General features: G+C 39.6%; 2 protein-coding genes across 2 annotated transcripts in view; one reads left to right on the plus strand and one right to left on the minus strand.

Annotated features, from left to right (window-relative positions):
* CTNNA1 (catenin alpha 1) overlaps nucleotides 1-20,752 on the plus strand; it is a 185,966-nt gene that overhangs the window by 108,477 nt on the left and 56,737 nt on the right. The window lies entirely within an intron of this gene.
* LRRTM2 (leucine rich repeat transmembrane neuronal 2) lies at nucleotides 13,825-17,171 on the minus strand. The gene is made up of 2 exons (XM_036845653.1): nucleotides 16,455-17,171; nucleotides 13,825-16,093 (listed from the first exon to the last, which is right to left on the minus strand). Exons 1-2 carry the CDS (start codon nucleotides 16,456-16,458, stop codon nucleotides 14,547-14,549), a joined length of 1,551 nt encoding a protein of 516 aa, XP_036701548.1. The 5' UTR covers nucleotides 16,459-17,171; the 3' UTR covers nucleotides 13,825-14,546.

The following is a 20,752-nucleotide window of genomic DNA, read 5'->3' on the forward strand; positions in this document are numbered from 1 at the left end:
TGGTCTATTGTGTCATTTAAAGCTTGTGTTTCCTTATCTATTTTCTGTTTGAATGATCTGTCCATTGGTGTAAGCAGGGGAGCTCCTATGTTGGGTGCATAAATATTTATAATTGTTAATTGTTTAAGGAGGGAAAACCTAACTTATTCTTTTTTCTACTTTCTTCCATGCACCCTAAAAAATACATAGCTTTCTTACTCAGTTTTCCCATTTCTTTCGTACAGGTATTTAAAAGATTGCTCAAATTACCGTATATGTTTTAAATTTTCCCTTTTTTTCTTTTCTTTTTTCTTTTTTTTCAGCTAGTCTTGATTGTAATGATAATCTGAAAAAGAAAAGAAATGTGTTTTCTTATTTGACACACTGAAGAACTCTTATAAGTATGATGGTTTCTGAGTCTTTCTCAAGAAAGAAAAAGTATTTGATTACAGACAGGAAACCAAAAACATGACAGTGTTAAATTCGAGTAGGGAATGAAAGGATTCTGAAATTTTGAAACTTGTTGCTGTTGTGAAATGTAACCCTTAAGATGTCATTTTTCACCTTCAATTTCTGTTATTAAGATAGGACTTAGGTAACGTTTGGGGCTTTTATTAAAATTGTATTGGCAGCCATGCCACATAGTTTTTAACAAAAACAGCAGTTACACTGAGGTTTCTAACAGTGAAGCCATTAGTCAGCCTCTTATATATGAAAGTAACACATTAAACCTTGTAATAAGATTCTTTTGTAGTATGTGAGAGACTTAAATTAGCAGGTTGTCACTACACTGTGCTCCTGCATTTCTGTTTAATTTGGCACCATATAAGGGAATCAGAAATTATTGTTCTAGAAGTTAAAAACTTTAGCTTCCAGAAAATTTAAGAGTACATGAATAAGATGGGGAAAAAGGGTAGATTTCACTAGAGTGAATGGGACCCAAACCAGAACTTTGCCCCATACTTTAAAAAGTAGAAACTGGTTCTGCCTTTTCCATGTCTAATTCATGAGAGCAAGTCCTTATTGATACTTGATTAAAAAGTTGTAAATATGGAAGCGTGGAGAAACTATGTATCTTCTCAGAAAACAGTTTCAGATTGGAGGTTAATAGTGAAAACTTGAAATTTAACATGAGAACTTGGAGGCTCTGTTTAGTACATCCTAGTGAATGAATGATTTCTTACATCTCTGCCCCTCACACTACCCATTTCTCTTGAGCAAAGCTCTCAGAGAGAGTCATTTGTTTTTTTTTCAACTGACCATTGGTTCTTACCCTTTGTCTGTCCTTCAATAAATTTTTCTTTTATCCATCTTCCTTAGCAGCCCTTTTCTGTTAGTTAAAATTATAGGTTTTGTGTTTCTCAGCAAAACAAAAATTGCTAAAATACATTTTTCTAAATCACCACTTTGACCATCATATCCCAGCCATCTCCACAAATCCGGAGTGGCTGTTCTTGCTGACCATGTTAAATCTGAGCACCTTTCCTGGTTCCAGAGGCCCCTTGGCATTTGGCCCTGCCTTCGCTGCACTTACTGGTATATCTGTCAGATTAGTGGCTCCGACCACTCCTGCACCCAGCCATACTGAAATCCTGATGGCGCTTTTGTACCTAGCTTTAGGGTGTTTTCTCCACTGCATTCTTCAGTGCCCTCCCTGTTTTCTAAATATCAGCAATCTAGGTGGTACCATCCAATTCACCTCTTTTGGGCTTATCTTCTTTTATTAGTTATTTATTGAATATTTTAAGTTTTACCTCTGACTAAACTATAAACTCCTGAGGGCAAGGGCCTATATCACCTTAGCACCTTGTATAGTGGAAATTGAAGTACTTGTTGAATTACATATTTTAAAATATTGTGAAGAAGAAGAAGAAGTAGTAGTAGTAGTAGTAATACAGGTCACACTTTAGCGCTGTGTGCCAGGAATTGTTCTAAGTACTTCACACACATTCCCATTTAGTCTTCAGAGCACAAGTTTGATACTGTTAAGACATAGAGATTAAATGACTTGTTTAAGATCTCATGGGTAGTAAGTGGAGGTACTACACTTTGAACCTAGGCTGGCTCCAGAGTTCAAGCTCTTAACCACCATGCAATGCTGTAGGTCTAGTTGAGAGGAATACTATGTTAGATTGCCAATACCGTAAATTATAATTGTAATTATATTTTTTTCCTTTCCTCCCAACATTTTATTATGAGAATTTTCATACATACACAGAAGCTGAAAGACTGTTCAGTGAACACCATATATACACGCACCTATTTCCTAGATCCTGTGATTGACTTTTTGATATATTTGCTTTATCACATATTTATCCATTCCTGTATCCATCTTATTATTGTTTTGATGCATTTCAAAGTCAGTTGCAGGTACTTGTGTATTTCACCTCTAAACATTGCAGTATGCATGTCATTTAACTAGAGTTCAGTTTTATTATCAAATTTTATATAGTGAAATGTACAAATTTTAAGTGTATTATGTGATAGGTTTTTTTTTTTAAACTTTGGGTTTTTATTTATTTATTTATTTATTTTTGGCTGCGTTGGGTCTTCGTTTCTGTGCGAGGGCTCTCTCCAGCTGTGGCAAGTGGGGGCCACTCCTCATCGCGGCGTGCAGGCCTCTCACTGCCGAGACCTCTCCTGTTGCGGAGCACAGGCTCCAGACGCGCAGGCTCAGTAGTTGTGGCTCCCGGGCCCAGCCGCTCTGTGGCATGTGGGATCTTCCCAGACCAGGGCTCGAACCCGTGTCCCCTGCATTGGCAGGCAGACTCTCAACCACTGCGCCACCAGGGAAGCCCTGTGATAGGTTTTGATGAATGCACACACTTTGTACCCCAATCCTTTATCAAGATAGAGAACATTATATGGTTATCATTTTATTAAATGTTTGGCTACCTTGTAGTTCAAGTACATGAGCCGTACATTTCCCCCCACATTAAAACCTGCTTTTCTGGGACTTCCCTGGCAGTCCAGTGGTTAAGACTCCGTGCTCCCAATGCAGGGGGCATGGGTTTGATCCCTGGTCAGGGAACTAAGATCCTGCATGCTGCATGGTGCGGCCAAAAAAAAAAAAAAAAAAAAAGGAAAAACCAACAGACCTGCTTTTTTTGATTGCCCCATGTTCTCTTATTGGATCTTTAGTTTATTACACTGACCTCATTGAGGGCAGGGCCATCTCCATCACCTAGTCGGCATGGAGAAGATACTTCGAGGTGTGGTGAATGGGGGACTTACTGTGGTAGTAATCATTCTCAATTCCTAAAGCAGTGCATATGCAGATCCTTAACTAGTAATGATTCCTTTGATATGTAATGTTTCAGATCATTTTCATGAATTAAGTTGACCTTATTCCCATTAGTTTTCCGATAGAATGTGATTTGCTCAAGTGGCTTTGATGTTGAGGGGGTGCTGCCCTTGATATCCATCCTTTTTTTTTTTTTTTTAATATCCATCACCTCTATATAGTTACCATTTCCTTTTTTTTTTAAACATCTTTATTGGAGTATAATTGCTTTACAACGGTGTGTTAGTTTCTGCTGTATAACAGAGTGAATCAGCTATACATATACGTATATCCCCATTTCTCCTCCCTCTTGCGTCTCCCTCCCACCCTCCCTATCCCACCTCTCTAGGTGGACACAAAGCACCGAGCTGATCTCCCTGTGCCATGCAGCTGCTTCCCACTAGCTATCTGTTTTACATTTGGTAGTGTATATATGTCCATGGCACTCTCTCACTTCGTCCCAGCTTACCCTTCCCCCTCCCCGTGTCCTCAAGTCCATTCTCTACATCTGCATCTTTATTCCTGTCCTGCCCTTAGGTGCTTCACAACCATTTTTTTTTAGGTTCCATATATATGTGTTAGCATACGGTATTTTTCTCTTTCTGACTTACTTCACTCTGTATGACAGACTCTGAGTCCATCCACCTCACTACAAATAACTCAATTTCATTTCTTTTTATGGCTGAGTAATACTCCATTGTATATATGTGCCACATCTTCTTTATCCATTCATCTGTCTATGGATACTTAGGTTGCTTCCATGTCCTGGCTATTGTAAATAGAGCTGCGACGAACATTGTGGTACATGACTCTTTTTGAATTATGGTTTTCTCAGGGTATATGGCTAGTAGTGGGATTGCTGGGTACCCATCCTGTTTTGGTTGACTGCCATTTGATAGATATTGTTTATAGATTCCTCAGGTTGGTGTAGGAGAAAAGTGTGGTTTTATGATTCTCTTCTTCATCTCTCAATCCCTTGGTGAAATCATTCAGTTTTATGACTTTAAATACCTCTATTCACTGATGATGACTTCAAAATTTATATTTCCAGCCTAGATCTTTACCCTGGATTTGTCATCTCTACTTAAATTTCAGCTTTAACATGTGAAAAGCTGAATCTTAATCTTTCTTACTCCTCCCCTTCCCAATCTATGCCATCCATAGTGTTCTGAATCCCAGTTGATATTAGGTCTTGGAATTCACTTAGTTTAAATGCTAATTAATAAATCAGAATAAAGAATATAGCCTTTCATAGGTTTTATCTAATCCCTGAATGCCCCACGTCCCGTCCCATCCTGTCCCCTCTTCAGTTTAAACTGAGGACTGTGTGTGTGTGTTTGAAAATTGACATAAAATATTTAGAAGGCACGATCTTCAAAATACTGATTATTATTTTGGAGAGCCAGAAGATTTGTGTTTTTAACAGAATTATATTTGTTTAATAATTTTTGTAATAATTCATGGTGATGTATCTTGTGGGAAGGTCAAGCAGACTTCAGATAAACTCTTTTACAGTTTGACCGTTTCTTCACATTCTGTCTGTAATTCATCTCACGTGTAATTCTAAGAGAGCACAAATTGGGTGTCTAGATGATGATATCGCTTATGCACTATAATGTCTTTTGACACTTTAGGAATGCTGCATCAAAAAGAAGAAAATTCTTGACCACCTGCTATTAGGTTTTCATGTAGAGTAGTAGATAAATCTTAGCCTGGCAGTTTTACCACAATAATAAAATGGGCTCTAGTTGTTGGAAGTTGATGGCAAGTGTCAGAGAGCAGTTTTGCACCCACTGGCCTGAATGGATTGTCAGGAGATGAGGGAGATGCAGTGACCTGGCACTGTCCCAAGACGCCTACAGGAGTGTGCTGAGGGTAGTAGATTCTTTTCTCTTCTTTCTCACTGCCATTATTTTCCCTTGTGAATTTCAAGGGAGAGTTAGGGAGGTTGATCAGAGAGAAGGTAGCATTGTCAGGGTCACTTCTGAACCCAGTTCTTAGTGTGTGCCATGGGCGACAGTCGTAGCATGGGGTGCCTGATGCTCTCGTCTTTTTCTCTATTTGGAGCAAAAACTATGGCAGAACGTACTTTCAAGTGAAAGGTCAGTGTTTTTGTGGCCAGTTCATTGGAATCCTGACAAAACTGGTATGAAATTTTAGAGCACAGATGAGGGAAGTAAGGATTACTACCTATTATCTCGAGAATTCTATATTTCTGAAAATTTTACAACCATGGCCTGAGTACCTGTGTCCTTTATGCTGCAAGGCATTTTCCCCACCCCCACATGAAACCAGCAAAATAGCTATTAATATTAAAGATGTGACGAGTGTTAGGGATTTTATTTAGTCAGAGAGCTGGAGTTAGTGCTAATTATTAAGAGCAAAAAGGGCACTATCCTTAAATGACTGGTATTTCTTGTCTTTTGAAAGTAAAAGCAAAGTGAATAAACATTATTTGTTACTTGAATCTATACAAAGGGAAGGGTATACTGAGAAGACAACTCAGATGCGTAATTGTGTTTCTAACAGTATTTCCCAAGTTGTATGGATTAGTTTGCAGCTGACAGACACTTGGTTTTGTGGAGTTGAGGAGTATTTTTGAAATTATGGCTATTTCTTAAAAAGGGGCTGCTTAGCACTGGATATACTACAACTGAACAGTTTCCCCCCAATGAGGCTGTTTATCCTTGGAGTTTTGGAAACCATGAAGAGAAGGAGAAATGTGAAAAGCTTGTTTATGAAGTGGTAAAAGAGGAAGGAGAACAAGCCTAGGGTCAAGAGATGGGGAAAGTGCAGAAAAGTTGCGGGTGAAGGAGCAGATAAAGTAATTTGCCTTGTTGGATAAACTGGATCATGATCTTGGGGAAGACAATGTCAAGAAAGAAGTTCTTGAGTTGAAAAATCTGGGCCATAAGATCTGTAGGTTCTGATATGACCAAATGTGTGTCTTCATTCAGACAGGTTAACTCTGCACAAGCTTTATATTTAATAGAGATTTTGGTAATATGGAGGATCACTGTACAACAATCATGAAACATATCCTCCTGGATTGACGGGTTATCTTTGTCATTTAAAATTCTCAGACTTCCCTTGCTCAGACCCCTCAATAATTCTGACAAATCTGCCTAGGAACCAAATCTGCCACAGTTGGATGGGCTGCTTCCTAAATTAGATGTGGTAGGCTTGAAGTACATTTTTTCCTAAGCAAAAAAATCCGAACATAATAGTGATCCTTAATTCTCAGTTATGTATTTTGTCCTAAAATAAAATTGTCAGAGGCCGAGATATCAATGAGATTATTTTATATTTATTTTGAAAAACAGAATCTGTTTGTGATAATGGATAGTATGTGTTGTCCTATATAATTTTATTGAACAAGGAAAGACATTACTTGATTTTTTTTTTAAATATTTATTTATTTATTTATTTATTTGGTTGCACCGGGTCTTAGTTGCAGCACGCATGTGGGATCTAGTTCCCCTGCCAGGGATCAAACTCAGGCCCCCTGCATTGGGACCATGGAGTCTTAACCACTGTGCCACCAGGGAAGTCCCCATTACTTGATTTTTAAGTGACTGTCTTACCCAGAAGGAATTTTGGAATTATGGATTCTAAATCTTTTGAAATTTAGCCTTGATTCATAAAGCCAAACCAAAGTAATGTCATGACTAATATAATAGTACATTTATATAAAGCAGATTACTTGACTATGAGATAATATGGTCAGTTCTATATCAATATTAGATACAAAAAGTGTATCCAGGCTATTGGCTTATTAAAAGCTCTCACTAATTGTCAATCTTCATTTTAGATACTATACATTAACTTAGTAGAGAAGTAATACTAGAAAGTAGAGAGTTTCAGGGAGCAACTCAGGGGCCTAACATGTCTTTAATGTGATTATATTCTCTACTTGATGGATCTCTCTCATCTAGTTCTCCACATATTGTTATTAAAAATAGCAAACATTTGTTAAATATTTACTGTGTTCAGGACTTTCTCAGGACTTTACATGTATTAAATTCCCTTTTGGTTGTTACTGCTATTAATTCCAACTTAAGGGTGAGAGACCCAAGGCACAGTGAGGCTGATGGACTTGTCCAGGGTGACAGGCCCAACTGTGGGGCAGGTCTCTGAACACAGGTCTCTATTTGCTCCTGTTGAAACCTAGGAGGTTTTGCTAACGGCATACAGAATGGGTTTTAAATTTTAAAGGGACTGTTAAATTTCTGACAGCTATTCAGACCATTGAACGCTTTATCTTTTTAAATGTGTTCTTTCTTTGGAAATTAGTTATCATCTTATAGATTCTTACCCAAGGAGAACATTTATGATTATCATCAGCATAACTAGAGATGATGCATGAAATGTGCTTCTCTTCATTCGTAATGTAGTGGAAGAGTTTTAAATTTTAAATTGTACTCCTAGCCTAGAAGATTTATAATGTAATGGATTAGGAATTTACTGGGTGTCCCTTATGTGATGGAACACTCTAGTTTGGGTCCCAGGGATGTGATAAGGAGGAAACATGAACTGTTCTTCCAAGTAGGTGCATATTCATTCTTGCTGACTTTATAGGCTCTTGCCTTGGGTCACAACAAAGGTTAGATCATACCACAAAGCATGCATCATGCTTGTGTAGCCTCCTTTCCCATTGTTTTTTCAAGGGTTGACATGAAAAACATGTCTGCCTGTTCTCTAAAAGCTCCTTGGGGATATTGTCTGACATGTTCCCTTATTGTTCCTAAAGCTGGCTCTATTTTAAAGATAATTCACAGACTTTTGCATTTGTGTCATTCCCCCCAAATAAACCAATGTGCTTCCTTTATCAGACGAAAGCTGTTGATTTTCTTCTTTGCCTTGGCCAGGAAGATCAAGGCCCAATTAGTGTATACTAGTGTATGCTAGAATTGTTTCATTGCTCTGTTAGGGCTTTTTTGTGAGTTAACCAAAATGGTTTAGGATCTGGTGAAATTGCTAGACTCAACACAGTATTTGCAATATAATTTCAAGAGATTCTTGCATCCTATGAAACATATCCTGGACCCTTAGAATTAAGAATCCCTGCTTTTGATCTTTTTACATCCTTATTTCAATCATTCCGTACATCTGAATGTATTTTGCTAAGTTTCCTTGACTTTTAGGCTATATGTAAATGATGAATACATTGTTTTCAGAGATCTTTAGGTGCTGAGCACTTACCCTCTATGTATTTGGCAGTGAGGCCATAGGAAATGTTTTTGTTTATCACAGGAGGAACTTTTCTGGTTCTCATGATAATGAAGCAGATAAATGGCTGTAGAGTTTTTATCTTACGATTTTCCAGAAAAAGCAACCTGGAGATTGTGTGTGTGTGTGTGTGTGTGTGCGCGCGCGTGCGTGCACGCGCGTGCGCACTTGGTAGAAATACCAGGGCCTAAAGATGGAGTTTTTGTGCACTGAGCACAATTGTGAATGGATATTCAGTAAAGTTATGACATTTTTACATCTCTTCGCTGTGGTTCTTGGTGATGTCTCTTCATGGAAGTTGTGAAAAGGCTTTGGGAATTGTCTCTGGGGCTGCAGTTTTAAAATCTGGTTCCCAAATGAGGGAAGAGCCTTCTCTCTTTGGGTGGTGGTAGAGCCATTGGCCCCTGCCTTCAGGATTGTTGTTCACAGGTGCTCCTTCATGTTGGAGGTCCTAAGATGGAGGATGGGCTAGCTTTGCTCTTGGCCTCCGTGTTTAAAGGGAGGGTATATTCACTTGGTGGGCTTTGCAGGAAAGCCTGTTTCATTGTACTTGCCTTTGGAGATGTCTTGCTCTTTAACGTCTCCTTCAGATAGAGTTTAAGGGAGGCTCAGCATCTGTCCCTTAGAAGTGTTCCCAAAACATTGGCTAGTGAGGAGGAACTCATGCTAAGGGGAGATGTGGGAATAGCTGTGATTTTCACCTCTTTTTCCCTTCTTTCTTTGTGAAAGACAATTTGTAGTACATTTTGTCTCTCTAAGGGAGACTCGAGTACCCAGCTGGTTAGATATATTTAAAGAAAGAAAAAAAGAATCTCTTCACACAGACCTTGAAGAATTCTATTATAAATCTGAGTGGGAACCTGAGAATGCTGTGGCATACAGGCAAAACTAATTAAAATAACTGATAAAGAAATCAGATGTAGCTTTACACGGGATTTTCAAGATTAAAATGTACGAGAATTATGTTAATAAGCTCTGCTTTTAACTCTGTAAAGGATAGGAACTCATTCCTTTTTGCAACTTGAAACTACTGTCACCTGTGCCCTCTAGTGCATACTGGATGAGTTAGTTTGACAGTAAAATTCTGTATTGTGCTTCCTGCCTCTGCCCTAATTCTGCTGAGGTTCCTGGTGTAAGAATTCTCTTAGCCTCTCTGATCCTCTCGTCCCTAGGTGTTTATTCCTACCTGTCTGGTCCTGTTGTACTGCTCATGGCCTGGAAAAGTAGTAAGGTCATCCTGGCAAGTACAGCGACCTGTGGCAGTCAATTCTCAAGGCCAGGGTAGTTTCTGCCCCCAGTGCTGCCGAGGCAAAGCATCCTGTCCTGAGGATGTTTATGCCAAACAAGGGAGACTAGTTAAAAATCTTCCCTCCCTTTCCCCTATCCATACTTACTGAGCTGGTGTCTGGGATAGAGTGGGTCATGTAGGGATCCTAGAGACCCCAGCATGGTCAGCACCTGTGGACTTCCGTCCCAGGAGTGGTGTGCAAGGTACTGCTAGGATCTACCCCAATAGATCCCTGAGGTAGAGGCCAAGTTACTCTTTGCTGGGTATAGGCAATTGAGTACCTTTTTGAAGTTCCCCAGGCTGTGGCGGAACACAGGGGAGGGTGGGGGATGGCGGCCAGCCTTAGGCCCTGTGAGCCCCACAGACAGCTGTTTGCCCACTTGCTAAGGCTTGTGACAGAGCAGCTTCTTACTGCATGACTGCTGTTTACTGGCATGGTGGCTTTTTAGGCAGCCCTCCTCTCCCCGCCTTACTTCCTAGCCTAGTTTTGCCTGTCTCCGAATGAAGACAGGTGATGATTAGCTGCCCTTTTTCCAACTGGCACATTTGGCATTATAGAGAACATGGTACAAAACAACTGTTCATTTAAGGTTTCTATATCTGTCATAAATGAGTTTTCAAGTTTCACATGTCAAAATTGATAGGTTACCAAGGAAAAGCTTTGGAAAAAAAAGAAAGACATTGGCTGTTTACAGTATACACAATTTTAATAACAAAACTTCCCTGTACACTGCACTTGGTTACCCCCCCACCCCACCCCAGTATAATCGTATTTTCTTCCCACCTTCCCAACCCACTTGACCACCTCCCACCCCCACCCCACCCACCCAGATGGCTTAGGGTGATTGAACACAATAGGTTTGGACTGTACTTTCAGTTTCCAGTTTCAGTGTTGATAGGAATGTTCATCAAACATTCCATAGATCAGGCTTTTTAAAAATTACCAAGGAAGAATAGATTAATTGAAGGAGTAGCAGACATTTCCAAATGTCTGCAATAGCAGTATGAAAGCTTAAACAGTCATTTACTATTCGTTTTTCCCCTTAAATTATTTAAGTACTACGAGTTTGCTCTAGGTTAGGAACAGAAATATTTAATAATTGTCTGTGGATGGCCTTATCACTTTTATCTTCTTTTTCTGGTTGAAGCAGTTTAACCAATAAGATATGAAAAGTATGTCCCAAAACAGATTTTTGAGACCAGTCTGTCACTGTATTGCTTTATTAGGAAAATGATCATGTAAGTCATCTTCTAAAAATAATATTTCAAAATTTCATACTGATATCCACACTTTGGAGAGAACAGGACATTTATAGCTCCCCCCTCATAGTTGCGTAGGAAGTATGCCTTAAGAAAATATGCCTGTTTTGAATTTTAGGATTAAGACCTAGTGCTACATAGGGTTCATTTTTATTGGAAAGAGTCTAGCTCTTGGTGACTAGCATTAGAATAAGCAGATGGATTTTAATAATTAGTGGAGTGGGAAAGTTCAATCAATTCCATTCAATGAATTGGTACAGAAATTAACTTAGGCACATTAAGAAATTACATGTGTTAGTGCAGATTTTTGGCTTAAAAAATTAGTATCTTTGCTATTTGATGTTGGCAGTGGGTATTCTCTGAGTTTTGTATGGATTTGCAAATTTATCCGCTCACTCTCATTTCAGAAAGGTGATTGAAATCCCTGGCAAGCTACAGAAATGAATATAAATGATTCCAAACTAGCTCTTGGTTACTAGGTGGGTACAGTATCATAGCCTTTGTTAGCTTGCTTTTTCCAGAGAGATTTAATTATTTTTCTGTTTTTTAAGTGGTTATTTTCCTCTAATCTTGAAAGTGAAGAAAGGGAGAGGGGGCGTTGAAGAGGATAAAACGACAGCAAAAAACAAAAGGCCTAAGATGATATTACCAGGGTCTGCAGTGTAGCTGTGATGCTCTTCTACCCGAGCCGGTTGGTAAAGAGAGCACATGTGACTAATAGCCTCATCTTCAAACCTGTGCTGATACCAAAACACAAACAGACCAAAATTAAAAGAAATTCTGCCTTCTATAGGCAATTGAAAAGGGACGTTTGCTCTTTAAATGGAAAAGGAAAATGCTGTTTGGCACTGTTATTCACTTTTCTCAGAGAGCATTGCCCAAAAAATGAAGGGCCAAAAAAAATCTGTTAATTTTCAACTGAAAAGTATGCCGTGGTGGCCTTGGCTATGCTGTTCCCCTGAATTACTAAATGGCTTGCTTTTCCAATTTTCTTTCCTACATACATTAAGGATTTTGCCAATTGACGGTCCATTTCACTAACTGTAATCTTTAGGATTAATGTGGGGACTCCCAGCCGCCGTTTCTCACCCTTCTGCTCACAGTTTCAATTAATTTTGGGTTGTGGTTGAAATGACGGAAACTACTTGTCTGCTATCCTCCAGGGCTAGTGGAATCTTGTGTGTCTAGGACACAGTTGTATTGTGATAAAGTTGTTCTCTGACAAATGGCCATGGTTACCCTGATAAATGGGTTGGTAAATTTTAGCTTGTAGAGCTCTCATTTGTAATGGGCCTTCTGATCCAGCCCTTCTGTAAGGAAGCTGTGAGACGTGCTCTATGCCATAAAATCAGCTTCTGTCCTTGCCCAGGCAGGCCTAGTGTGTGGTTTAACAAGAGGTGAAATGCTCACTGCTCAGGATCAGCTGAGATGGGCTGAGACTTTGCCAAACTAATCTACCCATCTTAAAAATTGTAGAGAGCACATTCTTACCAAAATTTGTGATCTTGTCTGCTTTTTACTGAGACACATTTTCTTTGAAATGTAGGTAGACATCCCTCTCTTAGTATTAAATCTCACGGATTAAACTGTAATCTTAACATGTTTCAATTCAATCCTGGGAAGAAATATGCCTTGAATGAAGGATATCATTTTAAGTAAAAGATAACTTTTTTTTATGGTAGTGGTTTTCTCTAAGGATTTATGCCTTTTTTCTCATCAGCAAATGTCAGTTGTAAAAATGCGCATTCTTCTAAAATCAAGTCAGTAGTCTAATTTCATGGTTTTTGCTACTACATACATGGAACCTCATTTATGGAAAAATTCTGTGTCAATTGGTAACTTGCATCTAAATCCTAAATATGTCATAGTTTCTCCATAGAAATCATAATGGAAGAAACAAAGTACTTGTGGCTCTTTTCTACACGAAAAGTGTGTCATCATTATCATTTTTTAATTACTGAACATTTATATTAATACCAGAGAACCTCCGCCCCTCCCCTTTCCAGCTGCAGGTCCCCAGGCCTTGCCCTGTTTGATGCAGATCAGGTATAGTTGCCCATTTGCTTGGCTGCCTTTTAACTTTGCTAACCTGTTTCAGCAAGAGTCATATTTCAAAATGCTGCCTTTCTCTTTCATCCCCTCACCTCCTTCGAGTTACCACTGTGTGGCTGCATAGGCATATGTTGTGTTCTGCCATGAGAAGGTTTGCCTCAGATATGTGTTGTTCCCTTCACGTAGAAGGACCTGCTCTTACAGTAAGAATCGGTATCCATTAAAAGGTCAAAATTTAGCATATAATATTTATAAAGTGATTTTTTTCAAGGTTCCTTTAAAATATATGCTAACAAGAATCAGTATTATGCCTGTTAACCAGTTATTTTTAATTTGGCTCTTTGAGGCTTGAAGATCAGGAAAAGGCAGAAGAAAGAGGTTTAAACCCCTTTGTCAAGGCATCTTTGATCATGGCAGTTGAGGGAGAGATGGAGGTGGGGGGTGGAGGACAGGGGGAGAAAGAGAGAGACTGGGAGAGAGAGTGTATTTGTGTATGTGCTTTCAAACTAGAGTGAGCAGCTGGTCATAGGATTGCTAAATTGACTCAGTTTATCTCTTTTCTCTCCAAAATAATTTCTAAATCTTTTTTCACATGTAAATGTATATATAGGATTTAGTAAACTAATTAGTAAAGTGATAATTTAACACTAGTTTAAAGTAAGTATCTAAATGCCACAAAAATCAACGTGTCCATTATAAGTCAAACTAGAGATATGAAACGAAGTCAGTGTAATTATTTAGTATTGATTTCATTGTAATGAGACCTTTTCACAATCACTTGGATTCATTGTTTAAATATATTAAAGAGTCCCTCAGCTTATTAGAATTACATAAAGGGTTCTGATTTCATGATGTGGACTTTGATAATATCTATTAACCCAGGCAAAAACTCTACAAGAAGAGTGTTTAATATTGACCAGTCTTCAGCATATGTGAAATTCTACTCCCCACGCTGGCAGTAAATAGTAGGTTTGAGTAAATACCAAATTATCATACAAGAGAACTTTACTAAGTCTCCTTTTAAGCAGCAAGCCAGTTGTGGTACTTGGGGTAGAGAGCAATGAGCAAACAAGTATTGATCCATATCTCTTTCTGCTCAGTAGCTTCTTTCCAAACTGTTTTCAGTAGAAGAAAATAGCATATGGAGACCTTAGTGTGAATGTTTACCCACGATAGTGTATAATTACATACATGAGATGTCTTATTTTGAAGTAAGCATTTTTAGACTTTCCAACAAGAGTGCACATTAATGTGAGCATCGCTTCATTTAACACTTAAAATATGGTTTCATTAAAAAAAAATTAAAAATACTTCAACACGTCAGAAACCTAAGTCTCCACTTGGTTTGGAAAAATTAGCCTTAATGTCACCATTGGTAAAAATTAGATATGTATTTAGCCCCTACTATGTAAAATAGGTTACTTATCTGATGTGATTTTTGATGATGGGTAGATATTATACTTCACATTCTTTGTATGGCAGCTGCTGACACTTGCACTGTCCATAACCATTAATGATGATGAAGGGTCCTTCATGGGTGGGTTCGTATTCATTATATGGTCCTTGGTCTGACATGTTTGACATATGGAGTCGTGTTTGGGATCGGAGCTGCCTGTGGTTCTGAATCATTGAGCACTGCCTAATTCTTCTTAAAGTGGGAGGGCAGCACTTCCTGGAGATGAACACTATAAAAATAATAAAAAAGAAAGAAAACAATAAAGCCATTGTTCCTGTAATTACCCGCTGAGTGAAGATGGCATTGTCTGGTTCGGGAAAGTGTTCCTCAGTAGTAACTGCTATGCCCGCAGTAGTTGGGATTTCTTTGTCTCCCACATGGTAACTTGATGAGCTTATTCTTTTTGTATATTCAGTGGTTGGATCTTTATAAGTTGTAGCCATGGCGGTGACAGTGGTTGATAAATTCCAGCAGAGCTGAAATCCGTGGACTGCATCTAGTATATCCTCTCCTTGGGTGTGGTCGGGGCTGTGGCATAGGATGGAATGCTCCCACCGACCTTGGAAACTGCCCAGCCAGGAGGCCAAAGCACATATTCGAGGGCTGCATTCCCACAGATTGCCAGAGAGGCCAACGGTTGTGAGGGATCTCAGGGAGTTTAAGATCTTGGAATCAAGGCTGTTTAACTTGTTGTTATCCATGAGGAGTATTTTAAGATTAGGCATCGTTTCAAACACTGTCAGGTCGATGGCCTTTATTTCATTTCCAGTCAGGTCTAGCTTTTCTAAAGTGCCCCAGGTCCACTCCATCCCACATGTCAAGTTGCTAATTTTGTTCCATTGTAAGAAGAGCGTGTGCAGACTGCTTAGCCGTAGGAAATGAGCAAAATTAATCTTCGTCAGCTGGTTGTGCTCTAGGTGAAGCTCTCTCAGTTTGATTAATCCTGCAAATCCATTGCGAGCCAAACTTCGCAAACGGTTTGTGCTCAAATCCAGAAACTCCAGACTACGACAGTCCCAGAACAGGCGTACTGGGATAGTCCGCAGGGAGTTGGACCGTAAATGCAAGGTCTGTAGCTTCCGGAGGCCATAGAAGAGCTCTGGGTGCAGAGATGACAGCTGATTAAAAGACAGGTCCAAATTTTGCAGGTTAATCAGTTGGGTAAAAGTTGTGTTTGGTAAATAAAATATTTTGTTGGAACTTAAGATTAATTCCTTAAGTTTATATAGTCCTTGAAAAGCATCTTCTTTTACTGTTGATATTTGATTATGGTCTAAGTGGAGCCAGGTAAGTTGACTGAAGCTGGCAAATTGATCCCTTTCGAGCTCTGTGATGTGATTGTGCCTCAGGGACAGGCCCAGAGAGCCCTTGTCTGTGGTGTTTGGCACTGAGTGGAAGCCCTGAGAGTCGCAGTAGAAGAGCAGCTTCTCACAGCGGCATTTGGGTGGACATGCCATACCCAGGGCAGGCAGCATTTTTAAAACCATACTCATTGCATATATTGCTGCCAGCATAGGGGCCCCTAATGGCCACTTGAAATGTAAGCCTGCAGAATATAATTTAAGGAAGACAAGAAGATAGGATATTTTTCAGCAGAGCGTATGGGCTGTTAAAACAACAACAACAACAACAACATAACATTATGGCAAAAGATTTCACTACATATAGCTTATTTTTCATTTGCTGCAGAAACACTAACCTTGTTAGTATGACTAGAACAAAACTTAAACCATTAAGAAAGAAGATAAAACACATCCTGTCATCAGCAATATATGTTTTTACCTAAACCTCAAAATCCAAAAATGTGACAGTGATCTCCCTCATAAAAATGTGAATTCAGTGGCTTATTATTTTAAAAGCGTTGATTCCTTGCTGACTGTACAAGGCACATAAATACATGGACTTACCCATTCTTCTGAGCACATTGGAGGCTGCATTCAGTCTCGGTTGTCAGACTCAACGCAGTGAGTCTGTAAAAGGCTCTAACATGCGGGAGCCTTTGACCAGTTTCCTGTTTTCTGTGTCCCAGGCTTTCCGAGTAAAATTGAATCCACCAGGGTGAGTTGTTTTTTCCTTAGGATATTCCTCTCGAAAGCATTGGTTTCATTTTCTGTAACCACTCTGATCCCCTAAATCAGTTTTGAATATAAGTTATTAATTTCGTCCTCCTCTAACTGCTCAGCTGGTTAATCAAAGCTTCAGCCTCTCCTTTTTGCAGCCATTAGTTCTCTCGGTCTTAACTTGTTGATGGCAGATGGGCGGCTTGTTGCAGAGAAGAGCTCCTGGAGCAGCATGAGTGCATTTACTGAAAAGCTTTTCCGAGAAACGGCACAAGAATGGATTTGCTTATGTGCTGCGACCACACAGAACTGTATATAGGCTGACGTCACTGGGTGACGTATCTTTTGTTTGGGTTTTCCAGAAGCTTTACTGTTATAAAGCAGTGTGCTTTGTAACAGTATCGGGGTCGTTGTAAGACCCCTGATTATAATGAAGCGAGAAAGAAGAACTCCTGACTTAAAAACATGGTATTGCTTCAGTGTAGGAAGCAGCAGTGAGGTTGTAATAAAGGCTGCATTCAAGAAGACCCGTCTGAACAGTGAGTTGGGTTAGCAGAGTGATGATTTTTTAATGCTTGGGAGAGCCAGTGTTAGACTGCCGATTCTGCACAGAGAGATCATCTAAATGGGCAGGAGCCTGCACGATTTATGAAGTGCTGATTTAACAGCAGCCTCTGCCAGTGCCTGCTGCTCTGGTAGTTTGGAAAGCTACTCAATCACCTTGCTGTCATGATTGGTTAAAATAGAAGTATGACTATGATTTGCTTCAAATGTGTTGGTAAACTAGCTAAGTGGGCTTTGCTTCTTTGTCATTAAGAGTTTAACATCATAAACCAAGAATAAAGGGCAAAAAAAAAGGTTGGAAAACAAAGCATTTGGTTATTTTGCTCTTTGAGAGTTTCAGGAGAAAGCTAATTAAAAAGATTCTCCTCTGTCTTATTTTATATAATAGTGTTTTATCACAGTGCTAATTGAAAAATAATGCTGAGTTGATCTTTGGATGTCTTAGTAGGAGAAAAGGGTAGGTTGATACAGTCATTTAATATTGCATGCCCTAAGTGTTAACAGTGGAACAGAAATGATTTAGGACAAGTGGTATAGCGTGGCTGGATTCTGACATGGTCCCTTGTATTTACCTCAGAATTTCACCTACTTCTTCGGCTAAAAGCCTCTACTGATCTGGGATTGGGGCTTTGTGACCCTCAAACAATAGAGCATTTGCACACTCAATAGTGCCTACTGGCACACTTAAGAACTGACTTTGAGTCTCATACTAACTGTTGTTGAAATCTCTCTAGGGAATACAAAAGGTCACTCATACCCTGGAATAGGATTTTTGCTTTGGCTGTTTTTACTTGACCTAACACCATCTTCTCCCTGTCGAATAGTATCACTTTTCAGAATTTGGTTATGACTGTACAGCTCCATGTTTACTACTGTATAAATGTAAAAGATATTTCTACTGTGAGTCAGGGTCATATTTTCAGGCCTGACAAAGGTAAGGCCTTTTATACGTCTGACATTATTGATTTGGCCTTCCAGGCCATTTCTCCCATATCATTGGCACTTATCCTTAGTAGATCTTGTCTCAGACCTGAAGGCAGAAATCTGAAAACTACCCATTGTGTCTGTGAAACCAGAACATCATCAGTCTGTTGGCTTCCAGGGGCTTTATCACACTGGGCATGTGTAAGAAGTTATTGTCTCAAGGGGTATAGTTTCTGTGTTGGAGTGTGGTGCTAGAGTGAGGACTGGAAGACTCCAGGGTGCCTTCCTCAGGGCTCTGTGGAGACAGCAGCAGCTGCAGGTGTGTAGTTTGGCTCCTCCTAGAAGCAGACCCCAAGGTAGGATTAGAAGTATAAGAATTTTATTGAGGAAAATGCCTGGGATGTGTAAAGGGAGAGAGAAGACAGCAGGAATACACTTAGGTCTGGTAGAGTCTTAACAACCATGGGGCATGTCTGATACCTCTGAAAGGAGAAGACTGAAGGAAAGACTCTGTGGGCAGTGCAGTTCTAAGATAGCGTGCCCAAGCCAAAGTTAGCCATGAGTGGAATCCCTTTTTCTCAGGAACTAGTACTCCTACTGTATTCCTGCTTGCTGGTTAAGGAAGGGAAGGAGAGGTCCTGTTTTAGACTAAAAGGATGCCACTCCCCCAACTGACCTTGATCCTTTCCATAGTCTTTCTCTCTTATAGGCTAGAAGTTCTTAACCTGGGTCCATAGTTGGCTTATAGAATTTTGTTGCTTGTGCATTTTTCTGTGGATAAGGTTTAATCAAATTCTTACAGGGTCTGTGACCATAGGTTTCAGAGTGACCGTTCTGTAGGAACTTGCTCCCAAAACTTCCAACAAGGGGAGTCTGACAAGGGTGTTAATTTTTTTTTTTTTTTTTTTTTAAGGAAAAGAAGCCCTTGGGATACTGTAAATGCTCTTATTGAAGTCAGCCACTCTCTGATTAAAAAGAAACCTTTGCAAGGCAGGAGGAGCTGGATTAAATTCTCCCCTGAAGTAACAACTTTAGTTCCATGTGGAGAAAAGCATTAGAACCAATTGGATTAGAGCAACCATGATTAGGAATGAGTTGTATGTGAAAATTTAGAGGGAAGAGCATTTCCTTCCCCTTAAACTCTTGGTTCCTTTCTGCTCTGTAGTCTGCTTAGCCTACTTCTTATATACCAACAAATGGAAAACCCTTAAATTACATTATCCCAATACTGCTGTAACAGATTTGTGGGCAAGGAAAATTGCGCAGAAAAGCACCAGTGCAATCAAGAGTAATTATTTTTTGATGCATCTGGAGAAGTGGGCAGTAATGCCTGCCGTATCACAGTACCCAGAGAGCACAGTCCGTCTAGGTCACCAGCCATCTTGACCACTTGCTCTTTCTTTGGGTTCAAAAGGTTTAGACTGTGGAATCAGAGAAGATGTGGTGTTTGTCTTAAAATTGGTTGAAGTACTATTGATTCCTATTGTTGGAATTCCTATTCCTAAAGTTCCTATTGATGGAATTTTTTTTTATCATTTTTTGATCTTTATCTTTCTTTAGCTAAAAGGACTAAAAAGAAACCCATGTTCTTTCTGAATTAAACTTTTTCTTGGTTTCATTTCACAACAGCTTTATTCTGCGTACATATGCCTTTGACTTAAAGTGGCAGTACAAACTCTGGAAGGTACTCTCCATATCATCTGTTTCAATGTTCACTGTTTTAGTTGTTCGTGACAAGGCAAAGGACAAGTAAAATCTAGCCCGCCTGTCCTCTCTGTAAATGGTTTTAAGCAAATTAAATGAGTCATGTGGCAGGGCTTAGGTGTTGTAGTTACCTGCGTTACTCTACTTGATAGTTTGCTTTGAATATATGTTGCTAATTAGGGACAAATATTTCCCCACTTGGAGAAGCAGATGTATGGGTATATACATGAAATCTTCTAGTTTGTGGTAGAGAGGGAGCTGGATTTTGCTTTATGCTAAAGAGTCAAATGTTTCTTAACTAATCATGCCCGACTCCAAAAATTTTAATACCCCAGCACCCAGAGGTGTGGTGGGGAAGCACAGAGGTGCTCTGGAGAAGTATGTTAAAATAAACCTTTTTGCTTCCAGTCTTGGTCATTGTTCCTTGGAGATCTCCTTATGATCATCAAAAAGCGATAGACATTTTTAGGGTGGAGACCCAAGATTTGTGGGTCTGAGTATATCCCCTCCTAAGAACCTTTTAGGGTTCTTAGTTGGCAGCCACATACTTGGGCCTGTATTGTATCAATACCTGTATTAGAGTGAGTGGGTTTTACTAGCCTGTTTTTGGAGGCGGGAAAGAAAGAGGATGGGAGAAGATTCTGATAAATCCTAGAGTTGTTCACTGCTTTCAAACGTGTGTATTTGGAGACAAAGATTGACTGTTCTTTTAAACTATTTATTTGTTTATTGATTTATTTATTTGCTGTGTTGTGTCTTCATTGCTGTGTGCGGGCTTTCTCTAGCTGTGGCGAGCGGGAGCTACTCTTCGTTGCAGTGCGCGGGCTTCTCCTTGTGGTGGCTTCTCTTGTTGCGGAGCACAGGCTCTAGGCGCGTGGGCTTCAGTAGTTGTGGCGTGTGGACTCAGTAGTTGTGGCACACGGGCTTAGTTGCTCTGCGGCATGTGGGATCTT

The sequence above is a fragment of the Balaenoptera musculus genome, chromosome 3 (genome assembly GCF_009873245.2).
Source record: "Balaenoptera musculus isolate JJ_BM4_2016_0621 chromosome 3, mBalMus1.pri.v3, whole genome shotgun sequence".
Lineage (NCBI taxonomy): Eukaryota > Metazoa > Chordata > Mammalia > Artiodactyla > Balaenopteridae > Balaenoptera > Balaenoptera musculus.